Consider the following 14,695-nt stretch of genomic DNA (forward strand, 5'->3'; position numbering starts at 1 on the left):
TCAAAGGCATATACTCTAGATGATCAGTCATCCCTATTTCCGTCCAAGCATCATCGTCACCAAAAAATATATAGGAAAATACTATAATATTTTTTTATATCCGTTATATTTAAATAAATGTCTCTAATTAACACGTAATTATCTTTTATATCTTATACTTCCATTTTATTGCACTAGATCTACATATCCCAGATATACATTTCTGTATATCATTAATAATTTTCAGATATACACAAATTCAAAATCACAAGCAAGCACTATATATTATTAAATGCTTCCAAGTATTCTGATAATTTTTTATATTAAAAAGGTATTTATTGGGAAGATTTGATATAATATATATTAATCAAAATATTTTCCAAAGTATAATTTTTTTTTCTTATCTTTCTACCATTCTTCTGCATTTTGAAACCGTATACTAGCCAAGCCATGCCGCATCCATTTGAGAAAAGGGTAATCGTTGTAATAATAAAACTTCTCATTCGAACCGCAACAGTATATCCTTCACAGCTCTTGCATAAATTAGCTTCTTCTGTTACTCAATATTATTGGCCTTCTTGCAAACATAACTCATTCAACTTCTACAACTGAGATCGGTAGAGATCTGCACTATCAGTTTTATTTAAAAATACACCACATTCTGATCCCATCAGATTCACAGCAAATTTAATGACCCTGAATATTCCGCTTTGGTGGCGACGTAGATAGCTGGATGGATGGGTTAACACATCCATCTAGGATGGAGTGGCTTATTGCGCTTGAGATTGTCGTAGTTTTTACCGTCACAATACACACACCAAATTCTCTTTTTGCCTGGAAAACAATATAACCGAGATGTTGATAGGGTTAGAAAGAATAATTTCAGTCAATTCTTGTGGTAGCCATTTTTCCTTCTTTTGTTTTTTCCGTCCCTTTCCGTAGCACATAAACATCTAAAAAGGGTTGATTCATCAACTGGTAAATTTTTTAAAAGTTTTTTGAGAATTTGTACTAGGTTTTCGCCCAAGAAATTAGACAATAAGAAATTAATATCAAAAATACAATTTTGAGCACTTTTTCCATGAATCTATACTCAATAGTACTGAATGGAAAAATATTATTTCATTTAAAGAAATATCTAAATCATCAACGATTAGTTGAGGTTATTTAACAATTGTTTACATTGATACTTCTCATTTTCAATACATACAAGCATTTAATAGCATTGTTATAGGCTATCGTGCTGAACGATTTGCAAGGGGTAGGGGAAGTACGCTTGGATTTTTGAAGTTGCTCACAGAGCATCCTCGTATTCCACCAGCCGATTTTGTGGTTTGTCCCCACTTGACATATAGTTATTTAATCATTTTTACAATTTCAATAATGAATGAGAAGTATGACAGAGTTTTTTGGTATAATACTTTGCATATTATATAATTAGTAACTATATTTAATTAGTATATTTTATTAGTAGTATTTATTTATTATAATAAATATGAAGTAGATTAGCCTTGATTTTCATTAAGAAACTTGGAATTAAGAAGTAATTTAATGTTAAATTCCCTAAACAACATCAATTGGAGTTACATATAATTAAAATACAAAACCTAATAATATTCAATAAAATTTTTTATAATAAATATTTTGTAATAATTGTTTTTAATAAATAATGATATAAGCAGCAATTAAAATAAATAGAATAAAAATGTTGAAATTGTATTCATATTTAATTTTCTATTAGTCAAGTGCAAAAAAGTATGTCAAGGGTAATTATTATAAAAGTGTTTCAATCAATACATTTTTGACAGGTACCAAGCCAGTTTTATAGTTTATATTATTACTAATTTTAATGTTATTTTTTTAGATAGAAGTCTAATGAAGCTGTTACACAAATTATATTTATTTAATCTTATATAATCTAAAAATATATCCACGAGAAAACTGTAATAATACACAATCAATAGTTATCATCATCATGTATTATAGCCAAATTTTAATAGAATAATTCCATGTGTTTCTAAAATTTCCGAAAACTAATGATTCTTACCAAATTTCGCCAAACCACGAAACTCAACAAATTAGCCCAAATATCAATCTCCAGCATTTAACAAGTTTTACCGACCATACCTGGCGACTAACCAACGTTTTAGAAGGCATCCTAATGGAAATATCCATTACTTGAGTTGAATTTTACAGTTTGCCTTTAAATAATCTCAAACCTTCAATTGATTAGTAAATCCACTCCATTACCCGCGTAACTAATACTGCTATATTTAATGACAGTTGGCAATAATATTGACAAGAGCAATGACTCCACAAAATATTTCCATGTCTGTCCATTATATCATATTCCCGAAGGACCAATTGAAGAGCTCCACAAAATTTAACGCAATTATGCTTGTAATTACTTATTTTTCATAAAAAGTCCTAGATCTGTAAAATGTACTATTTAATGCATTTTTATAACATTTATAATTTAAGTTCATTTTTGTCATCGAAATTAAATTTAAAATAAAACAAAATAAGCTGAGTTTTTCTGTGACCATTTCATGATATCAACATTTTTACTTGTAATAACAACTAAACACACTTTTTTAGTGTAACAACTCTGTCCTTTCTTTATTTACATATTTATCTAGATTTTTAAATGAGGGTAACATCTATTTACTGAATATATTCCGACATGGATTGGAATTTTGTGATGATAAGGTACCCAATATCTTCAATTAAATACTATGTTTGCAACAATTAAACATTATATTTATACTAGTAACTTATTTAAACCTTATTATTTAAAGTATTGATCAAGTGTTTGTATTGGATGAACTTAAATGTTCGTTTATTATAAACTAATAACAATATATGTTATTAGTTATACATACTGTTACTACTTTTTCTATTATCATGCATTAAAACATTCTAAAAATTGCTTTAATAAACGATTATAAATTAAAAAGAGAAGTTTCATAATAATTGGGAAACATTAATGGCCATGTAAATAACAGTATAGATAAACGTTGCTTGTTTCTCTATAAAATGTAAAACACCATAGTGAATAAAAAATTTCAAACGATACCAATACAACATATTTGTACCTTTCTAAAATGATCTACACTAAAGCTACTTTTATTGAACATTCGTTGTGATGCATATTGTCGCACTCTGCAATCTTTATGTTTTCGTTTCACAACTCTCGATAGCTCTTTCCACATATTTACAATAGGAGAATGACGAGCTAAAACATGATTGAGTAGCAATAATTCAATTGTATTATTTTCAATAAGATTTTCATTGTTATAAAAATGAACCTGCAAGTCAACAGGCTTTACTTGGCAGCGCGGAGTTAGAAAACTATAATTGCTACCAGTTTATGGACGTCTTCTAAACATATTTAAAGTATATCAACTACGATATCATGAAATTAGTTAAACTTAATATTCAATAAATCGTAATACAATTTCTTTTTAGGCTGTATAGACCGACCAGCCATTCGATAAAGAAAAAATGGACAATATTTACATTATTAATGATATAAACAATACATCGTCACATTTTTTTCTTGAAGAGAAAAAAAAAACAAAAATTAGAAATAATATATTCGGAACAAAAGGACTGTTAATGTAATTACCTAGTCACATATTCCAAATAATATTTTTTTATTGAACTAAAATTAACTAACTCTAAGTTTTCGTTAAAATAATCGCGGACATTTGCGAAATTATAACAATATATGTATATATAATAATTACTCAAACAAAATAAAATTATTAATGATGGTTAAATAGTACAATTTGTTTAACTAAATTTTATATCTATATAAATATTAAATTTACTGAGTTGTAAAATAATTAAATTGGCAAATTGAATAAATGGAATGACAAACTTGAACTTAAAATTTCCGAGGTCGTACTCTCATCTTATTAGTACTAAATTAGTACTATTTTTGTCTTGTTAACTGACTAGGAATCGAAACTAACGTTCACACATATACATCACTTGGGTACTTACCTAGATCCATCCTGCCTAGACATTGTCATCTCGAGACCATTATATCCCGCCAAACTGGTGTATGTGGAGACTGTTCTCAAACTAGCCTCCGTATCAATTTGACGAAGTCCTGTAGGAACTGCACCGTTTCCATTTTCGTTAACGGTTGTTGGGATATCGACACAACTCGATCCGATTTGGAAACGAGCAAATATGTCGGATTTATTGTTCGCTTTCGATAGTACCGGACTATCAACGATATTTTGCTTATACTTCGACATGATATCGTAGTTACCCATGTTCTCGTCCACCTCTTCGATACTGGATATTTGAAATAGTTTCTTTGACATTATGAAGTTCGCGCTGTACTTGTTCGAGACTAGTTGCATTGATCATCTTCCCTGGAACAAATTAGGTTCTAAATATCTTTAAAAGCACAAAGGAAGTATAATTTCAATTCAATCATTAATTTTCTTCTATACATTAAAATACTAAGTCAAAACTTTGCCTGCCTGTTTAAGAATATTCCACTCGCGAAAGAGTGTGAGATTTGGCATAGTTAAGGTTTATATTGAGAAAAAATTCATAGGGCTAAACTTTATCTATAGTATGCATTATAAATATATACAAATTTAAATAAATTAAAATACACCAAAAACAGAAAACCCTTGTACCCGTCAACTCGCTTACCAACCCACGCCTGTTTTTCGTGATACGTCCATGTAACCGCTGCTACCAGCTCTATCTTCTATAAGAAAGTAAAATGTAATAAATGCAATTCTATTTTGTTTCAGTTTATACAATACCATTTAATTTCCAATACTATTTAAGCTTCTGTATTATTTTGGTTATTTCATTGTTACGACCATAAAGAAACAAAGGCAGATTCGGGTCAAAAACTATAGATATTTCAGAATTTCACATTTTTAGTAGTGACAACAAATGATCCCGCTTTATCAGGAGATATATTCATATACGAAAAACCATTTGTTTAAACAAGTTCCACAAACATATTTTTCAGCCTAACTTAATGAATATGACAGTCACACAGCATAATGTTTTATTATAGGTAATCATCAAGGTAAATATTAATAATTTTCTTACACATTTTTAGTATTTATTTCAAATTAATTAATTATTTCAGATTTCTAAAGTAAATGTAACACCAAACATTGTAGGTAGTAAATACATAATATACATATTAATCCAATAATAATATAAAAAAGTAAAACTAATACGAGGAATTATGACAAAAAAATCAAAATAAGAGCTCAAAAAAAAAATAGAAGAGAGTTATTCCAAAATAGGTAAATCCGTTGTTTATTTATTAGACCGAATGTTGGGATCAAAAAACTTTATCAAATCCGTTGTTTTCTATACGAAATTTACTATATGCCGGCTTGGAAGCGCAGTGGTAAAGCCGATAGGACGGTGCTCCTACTGTTGCGATAGCCGCGGGTAGGAATCCTGCTGGGGTATGGTCGTAAATTTATGTTTGTGATGACAAAGAAAATGATTCGAGTCACGCCAGTAACCAGGCTGGGTAAGACCGGATGTCTTCCGGGATGATTTCTTGGTCACTCGCTAGTTGGTAGGCTTAATGCCTAGGACCGTGGTTCGGAGACCACGTTAAACTGTAGATCCAGTAACCCGTAGATAAACCCGTAGTTGGTAAAAGGAGACTTTAAAATATATTTTTTAAAAAATTACTATATAATAAAAAATACATATTTCACATTAAAGCCTTAAAAGGCATTAATTAAGGCCCACAGACAGGCCCACCCAAGGGGGTCACTTGAGCCAATGGATTATTAAAACCTTTACATATTAAAACATATAAAATATAGGAATCAAAACATAACAAAATTTGTAGAATTCCTCATAGAAATAAACACGAAACTTAAACTTCTAATTGAATAAGAATAACTAAATCAATTTAGCCACTGTCAGAATTCATGCAATCTTAAACACCATTCACTCCAGAAGTACATTTAATGTGAGCCCATTCTCTGCAATTAGAGCTGCAACTCACTCATCTCTTAGCGAACTGTTTGAAAAGAACTCGGCGTCTGAGGTGAAGGAAACTTAAGAGGGAGTTTTCTTTATATTTTTCTTATCCTTCTTGACGACTTTTTTATTCAACAGAGTTATTGTCTTCATCAGAAACTAAGCAAATTTTAAAATTTGCTTTCTTCCTTGTTCTACTTTTCTTTCTTTTCTATCTATCTGATAGTTTTAGTTTTAACTAGTTATTCTCGGGAGTGTCTATCAAAACTGCACAACTCCTCTTATTCTCTGGTGTTTGTTGCTTCGCTTGTTTTTTTTGTTTGTCGGCTTTGTAGAAATGTATTAATGAATAATTCTTAGTTCTTAAAATTTTAGATAGTAACCTATACATAATAGTTCAAGCGTAGCGTGTGTACAACATAAAAAGTGCAACCAAAATCGGTAATAAAAATTAGTGTAATATCCCCTTTTTTCTTCGCACAAATGGACTCGAATAGCTTTACTTTTAATATGTTAAATGACTTAACAGCAACAAAAAAAAATAACCATTAACAGTAATCATGTTGAAACCATAATACTCATTGATGGCCGTATGATGATATTCGTAAATTTTAACCCAAAATTCAATAAAACTATATGTTTTACTGTTGGCACCAAATTTTCAACATTACGTACTCATACCCTAAACAAACGCCGACCGGCGAGCAATGGTGGCTTTTTATCTAAATATATTCCTATATTATCCTAAATATATTTATCTGTTTACAATATTATTTTAACTACTACCAACTTATCACTTTGAAGTCAGTGCCGAGCAACAAATTAGATTTTTTGCACGGTAACCAAAAAGAAACAAAAGAAAAAATTCTTAGACCATATCTTATGGTATCTTAAGCCACAAACATATTAACAAAGATGTATGAAGGCAAATTAAAACTCCATAAAAGAACTAAATGTAACATGCTTGAAGCAGAGTTATAAGCACTCATCAAAAACATCTTTCCAAAAACTATTAATATTTTTTGGAAAACTAAAATTATAAATTCAAAAATGATTTAATATCCAAATATTGAATTGTGTGATTTTTGTTTTTTATAGTCGATCTAATGACTAAATTGATTTTCTTATGAAATTTAAACCTGCGATAAATCTAAATAGGTAAATGTGTGAGAAATAAATCATCATTGCTTTGAAATTTGTTGCTCTATTTTATCAAACAAAGGGCTCTAATGAAACCTGTTTGATTTAAATCTGACCTCTTTAATGGCCACATTAATATAAAAATTTACCTTTTTCAGAAATATATTTAAAGTACGAAAGTACTATCAGGTTGACTTCAAAAATAAGTTGTCTTCGAACATCAATTTTACAAGAATAACATTTTACAATAACCCCCTTATTTAAAATCTGCTTAAAACCCATGAATATTATTTTTATATTTTTATAACATAATATTCTCTTTGTAGTATGTATAACACTTTTTGTATAAAATTTTTTGTGAATATTTAGACCTCCATATGCTGTATCATTCAACGGCAAACATATTGTTATAAGGAAAATAATTCAATTGTATATAATAGCCATAAAATATAACTAAATCTCAACTTCCTCTGTGTTTACTTACCGTCGTTAAGTCCCACACGGAATCCATTCAAATTGTCACTTGGCCACTGTCACTAAACAATTGCGGCTAATACGTATTTTAACACTATATTCATATGGACGCAGTCCCTTGTTAAGGTCCTAAATGCAAAATTAAATGATACCAGTGCGCAATTCTTTTTTTTATACTGTCAGACGCCTTGCTTATCATATCATATCCTGGTGTTGGTTTTTGTATATATATAGCTGTCGTAATTATATGATTCAACATAACTTTTAATGAACTGACTTTTAATTCTGCAAACATCAAATTGTAACTTATAATTTTAACACATCAAGGCAGATCTTCAATAGAAAATCTTTTTATTATTTTGTTAAATATAACGTTTTAGTTTTTATTAATTTAAACCAAACTTAAACTTTATGACAATCACAGGCGAATTAAAATTTTGTATTAGTATATGAAAACACACCACACAATAAAATATGAAAAACTATATTTATGAACATATATTTATGATTATGAACATATTTACCAAAATATATATCTAAAATTCAATTCAAACACTTTGATTGGCCTGGTTGGAATAATAATAAAATAAATGTAATTACGAGATTATTTAAAAGGTACAAAGTCAAAAGTAGAACTAAAAAATAATAAAATCTTTATCTTTTTTAAGAACATTACAAAAATTTTTAATTTAATTAAAATTGAGAATTGTAAACTGCCCTTTATTCAATGGATGCAACATTTTTAGTGAATGCCATAAGATTTTGCGAATCTAATCAACAGTATGGATAAGACTTACGTGGTACTTAGGTACTTAACGGCATCATTTTGAATGAAAAAATGCGCAGGACTAACATAAGCCCAGTCCTTTGGCTTCGAAACCAATTCGAGTTGGCAAGAAAGGTGTTTTAAACTCAAAATATTATTGTAAACTTTTAGATAAATTCGATGCAATATATTCGAAAAAACACTCAATTTAAGAAACAAATAAAGTACACTTTATCAAAATATGGTAAAGGCTCATACAGCTCAAAAATTATCAGCAGATGTTGTGAGTTAAACTGTCAATTGTCTAGGCATTAAAATAAAAATGAAATGTTTTAAAAGTCTCGTTTCAACTACAATTATTTCAAACAAATGCATTGCTTGTGAGCAGTATAAAACACCTAATTTTCAATCTAACCGCCTTCAAAGTGATTTGTAATAATTCACTTGTGCATTTCCATAATTGCTAATCTAGATTACTGTCTACATTCTCCTACATTATTTCACCGTCTTCTTGGGCTATTCATTTTGAAAATAAATAAAGAGTTATATTTAAATATCACTGAAATATTAGAATGAGAAATGTTTTATTCTTATTAATGCTTTCTACTGACGTTATATTAATATCATATTGTTAAGTATAGCCTACACCCGAAATTCGATGATTTTAATATTTGTCAACGAGAAGTTTTACTTTATCAACCATTATTGGAGTATTTTATTTACAACATAAAGATGACTGTTTTCACAGCCACTTCTCACCGAACAACACCTTTTCCTATTGGACGGCCGGGATAACCAAAAAATTAACAAATTGCAAGTATGATAAGCCAATTCAACAGCATAAAGAGCTTATAAACTGTCTGAAAATTGACAAACAAAACAACAGTTTAACATTTGAATGAATCGTGAATGATTTCAAAAATATATTGCTACAGGAACTAATTAAAAATAATATTTCAAATCGATTAACCATTCAATTATTTTTGCTCAACAGATAAAAGAGTCACAACAAAAATAAAACAATCATGGATTAGACTTCAAAAATCAACGGTATCGCAAATAAAATGGGAATAAATTAATTTATCCGTATAAAATAAACTATCAATAACCAAATGAGTCATCAGTGGCATTACAATTAGTCACACGACCTAGTTTTATCTGATAATCGCTTGTTCATATCCATGCAGAACCACTATAAATATCCTTAACCCTAGTATATATATAGTCTATTCAAAGTTTTTTTGTATATACGTCATCAAGATGTTTAATGTATTTCCTACCGCAATTCGTAAATTCACTTTAGAATCCGACAATATTTTCCTTCTCATTTTATTGTAGTTAAAAAGGGACGCAATGCTGTCTAATGACTTCGAACATGTAACCGAATTAGTCTGCCAAAGTCGTCCAGTTGACAAACGTACGCAAAATTCTTCAAAACAATAGTGATAAGAGGTTATAAACCGGCAAACGTTATTTTAGTGCTTTACTTGTTTTAATAAATTTCAAATCGCTACTTATTATTTATTACTCTGATTGAAAATTCCGAATCCAGACAGAACAGATTGCGTCTCTAATTAGTTACTTTGAATAGGAACGAGATAACGGAGGTGCCATTAAAATTCGTTAGAAAGGTAGGCATTCTTACTGTTAAATATTAATTTGCTACGATTTTTATTCAAAATATTTTTAGCGTGTTACAGCTGCACTGAATGTTACTATGGACACGGTGACTGAAATATTACGAAAAATATGATCTTGAATTCACCAAAAAAAAGTCCTCATACGAAGCGCATGACAAATCAAGATCAGTAAGCAGTTCTTCAGAAATTGACAAATGATAGAATTATGAACAAACTGCAAATTAACAGCTTACTTATTCAATTGAACGAAACTTTCTGAATATAATATGCTGCCAATTTCTAAGACAGGTTGGTGAGAATGGAAACAAGTAAAGGTGAGTACATAATTAATATATGATAACTGTAGGACAGATAGAAATACATAAAAAATGTGACTAGAGCTCTAACACATACGAGGTATGGAAAAGAGGCCAATGTAAATATAATCAACACAACCCTAATCTACAAAGCATTATAACTGTATACTTAACATCCTTTGATAATATATGCATTAAATTTACTATATTGTTAAAATAAATTATATTTGATAACAATTTCTTTTAATTATTTTATTTAGTTTAAAATTTAGTTGTATGTCAAAGCCAAAGTAAAAATAAAACTAAGAGTTGATACGGCAATATTGCGACGCTTTGACGTCACAAATTTAGATGACGTATGTACAAAATAACTTTGGATAGACTATATATGGTATTACTGTACATACAACCAGAAATAAATGCAATTTCCAGAATATTCTATAGACTACTATATTTTCTTATACTTTAACGCTATAGTTTTGCTTCAATGGATAAATATTACTAAAATTATGCGACTTTATTATAGTCACATATTTTTTGTTTTTCTTTTTCCTTGACCTTATATATTATTTAGCTTATTCCAGTGTCTGTATTAAATTAATTCAGCCTTAGTAATTCCTTTGTTTGCTTTACTAAATTAAATAATCATAAATTATACTGTTTAGAATGTTTTAGTGCTGTTTTAGTTGCATGAATACGTCAGCAGTATTTGAGAAATGTAACAATAAAATTTATAAAATTATAACAATTTGCTATCTAAAAAAAATATTATATACAAGTAATATGAATATAGTAACTGAACAATCCAGAAATATGACAGCCCAGAAACTAACCAGATTAAGGAAAGCATTAAATATACGGTAGTATAGAAGCAAGATCACATAATTTTAGAATATAAGAATGATCACATCTTGTAAAATTATCTTGTAATATTGTAATGATTTCATGAATCCCTTCCGACTACTCCTATATAAATACAACATTTCACTAGATCTACTCAAAAAAATATTTTTGTAGTAATGCTTCAAACTCTTAGTAACAATCTCAAAATTGATTTTATCTCAAATTTTATTATTTTTTCATGCGATTACGAATCATAAATTTCAATTTTTATTTACATAATATTTATCATGGCACCTTCGCCATTTTTCTAAAGATTTTCTTTTTATAAAATCTTAATCATGTTAATATTTATTTCATTAATATGTCATCAAAGTTCAATTATGTTAGTTGCAATTATATTTATGTTGATAGTTCAGGATATAAGTGTTAAATTCCCTACAAATATTAATATTGTTAAAATGCCAACACAAACAATGTTTTTTCCCTACTAAAGACACTATTAGATGCTTACATGTATTCTCATAATTCTTTATCCTTATACATATTTCGCTTTAGAGTCGTTGTGGGTCCTGGACCTAACCCATGACTTTTTGCTCTTGGGATTATCGTAGTAGATCCATCCTTCACAATACGCCATAGAAATCTGTTTATTTTTTGTCTGCAAGTTAAACCGTAATGACAAAACTGTTTTAAATGGCAATTTTATTTAATTCATATGTTATCTACTTGACGTCCTTTTAAATCTTCCTCCAACATGTGTAAACATGGAATGTTTGATTCATCAACTGCTAAGCTATTTAACAATTAATTAAAAGTTTCAGCGGAACTTTCGTTCAATACATATTGCAATTATCTCCGAATATTTTTGGTCCTCCATGCATTTCTGCATCAAACTCACAATTATTAAATCATTGACCAATACCGACACTTAGGATATGACAACACAGCATTTTATAAAAATTAAATAAATAATATAAAATTAATTTTATAAAAGTATTTCGTGGAAAACCATTCATATTTAACGGTTATAGTCCATCCAATAAAACAGTCAACGCAAATCCTAGATAACGTCGAATATACTACCAAAAAATGTAATATTCGTTTTAAACTCACAGCTGATTTTTTCTTGTGAATTTATTAGTTTAAATTTCCTACTTAAAAAAGATAGAATGCTGTCTGAACGGTAGGAACATGTAACCGAATTGGTTTTTCTCCTTTCAAATATCTGCAAAATTCTTAGAATATTAGTGATAATAATTAGAGGTTATAAGCCGGCAAACATCAGAAATCAAAATAGATATGGCAATATTGCGATGTGCTGACGTCATAAGTTTTGATGACGTGTATGGACTGTTTTATTACACAGCTTTAGGTTAGGTTAACAGTTATACATTATAAATAAATATCGATAATCAAGATACACACAAGCATATAAAGTCAGAGAAAACGTAACTTTGGCTTTTCCTAATTACAGAAAACATAGTTCTCTATAATGTTATTATAGAGAATTAAAAGAATAATAAATTGATAATAAAGGATAAGAAACGGATAATTCAAATTGACTTTACTCTCAACTAATGGTTATTATTTAAAATAACAGATAAATAGTTCATACATAAACGACAAATTTTGCATATTTGTTGAATTTCTATAGCTGTATGCATTTCACTAGAATACTTTGTAACATACAGTTTCAAATCAATGTCAATATTAATAATTTAACGTAATTGTAACGTAATGTATATTTGTTTTTGTGCATCGTAACCATCATAAAATTGATTGTTATTTTATTTCTAAAAAATAAGTAATATATTTAATATATAAAAATAAATGTTACTGCAATTGTCTTCGATGAGTGATGAATTCCTAGCCCAAAGAAACCTATATAAATAAAGATATCTTTTTTAATTTGTTTTGATACGTTCCATTTTTCGGAAGGCGTCACCTTATTTATAAAAATATTGCTTGTTTGTCCCGGAACCATTGATTCCATTGTGATGAACCTTTGATGTATTGTTTTTCGCACTTCCAAGAAATTTTTAGATCAAAATATCTATATAAAAAAAATTGACTCTCGACGGGGTTGCACCACACATTACAAGGGTAATTAAGCTTACGCTTTAATAGGAAATTCTATAGAATCCACCATACTCAGCAGACATATCAACTTCTAATTACAACTTGCTCAGATAGGCGCAGTATAACTTGGCTAGCACACGATTCCGAAATGCTGAAAAAGTGCCAAAATATCTATCCATTTTCGCATCCACAGTGGATCGATCAACATTGTCGTTTCATCACCATGTTTCAATAAATGCTTCTTTAAAATCATCAAAGTACATTCCAGCTTCTAATATAATAACAGGCAAAAGGTAAACCTATAAGCCCTTCGGCGTTTCAGTGAATCTATATAAAGTTATAAATTATTTGAATAACTTCTTGAATTCATTTGATTGTCCATACATTACGTCTCACGTTATAATATTAAAAATTGACGTGATTCTTCCCCAATATATTAATTTATCATGGCTTTGCAACGACTCCCAACTTTCGCTAAGAAGGGTAATACCCATAATATCAATAAAGTTATAATTAAAATACCAGTGCATTTCGTATTATTGCAATCACTACTATTATGTGGAATAAATTGGAAGAAAAAAGTCTTTTTTACAAGGTATTGCTGGGCAAGCCGGGTATCTAATGTTATATAAGATTAATAATATATATGGTTAGATGACTTCGATAGATGGTTAGATAAAAGTCGAAGATATGAAAATCATATATTAATGAGAAACTGAGATTATTTCAGTCTCCTTCGAATATTGTCAATAGTATAAAGCGACCGAGAAATAAACATAATAAAAAATTAATTATTATTGCTATATCATAGTTAAGATAAGAGCTACATAACGTGAATCATAAAAAAACTTTGTTATAAGTACTCTTACAAGTATTATTTGTATTAATACATACATATTTATGGAGGCAGGTTCATATATAATAGCAACGAAATGATTCTACAACATGGGATATATTTATAGTGGGATATGTAGTATGAATTGACAAAAAATGCTGATCTGGTAAAAACTTACGTCGTAAGCTATAAGTAATAAAGATAAACCTAAACATTATCGTATAATATTGTCCTATAAAAATAATGCTATTTAATCAAAAATAAATTGTTAAAACAAGTTACGTCAATAGCTGTTATTTATATCAAAAAGAATCAACAAGAAAATATATTGGTTTTTTGGATCTACATTATCCGTACATTATAGGTTGCTGCTAACAAGCTGATACTAAAACCTATATGTACCTACGATTTCAGTTATTGGTATGTTCCATGAAATGTAAGGCCAACGTTTACAAGTATTTCAGAATAAGTATTGTGGATGCACCCAGATAGTACAGAAGCAGTTACTTACATCGACACCTTTAGATTCCAACTCTTCAACAACTATTCAGTAAATTAAGAGTTTCGCAACAATAAATGAGGAAAAATTACACTCTCATGTAAACACAGAAGTACTACAACTTTTAGACAATATTGAACTGTGACGCAG

At 29.0% G+C, this 14,695-nt stretch overlaps 1 protein-coding gene and 1 long non-coding RNA gene across 5 annotated transcripts in view; one reads left to right on the plus strand and one right to left on the minus strand.

Moving 5' to 3' along the window:
- LOC143206952 (G protein-activated inward rectifier potassium channel 3) overlaps positions 1 to 14,695 on the minus strand; it is a 62,479-nt gene that overhangs the window by 36,035 nt on the left and 11,749 nt on the right. For 2 of the 4 annotated variants that reach the window (XM_076419832.1, XM_076419831.1), the window contains exon 2: positions 3,988 to 4,367. In XM_076419832.1, the coding sequence (XP_076275947.1) occupies positions 3,988 to 4,355 (368 nt within the window). In that variant the 5' untranslated portion in view covers positions 4,356 to 4,367. Of the gene's footprint in view, positions 1 to 3,987; positions 4,368 to 7,597; positions 7,760 to 14,695 lie in introns of those variants that run through there. The other 2 variants (XM_076419833.1, XM_076419830.1) reach the window with 2 other exon arrangements.
- LOC143206961 (uncharacterized) lies at positions 9,570 to 10,482 on the plus strand. The gene is made up of 3 exons (XR_013008573.1): positions 9,570 to 9,984; positions 10,044 to 10,307; positions 10,372 to 10,482. It is a non-coding gene; the product is annotated as an uncharacterized LOC143206961 (long non-coding RNA).

Source organism: Rhynchophorus ferrugineus, unplaced genomic scaffold (genome assembly GCF_030347505.1).
Source record: "Rhynchophorus ferrugineus isolate W39M unplaced genomic scaffold, kcgeb_rfMv2 rfM1, whole genome shotgun sequence".
NCBI lineage: Eukaryota > Metazoa > Arthropoda > Insecta > Coleoptera > Curculionidae > Rhynchophorus > Rhynchophorus ferrugineus.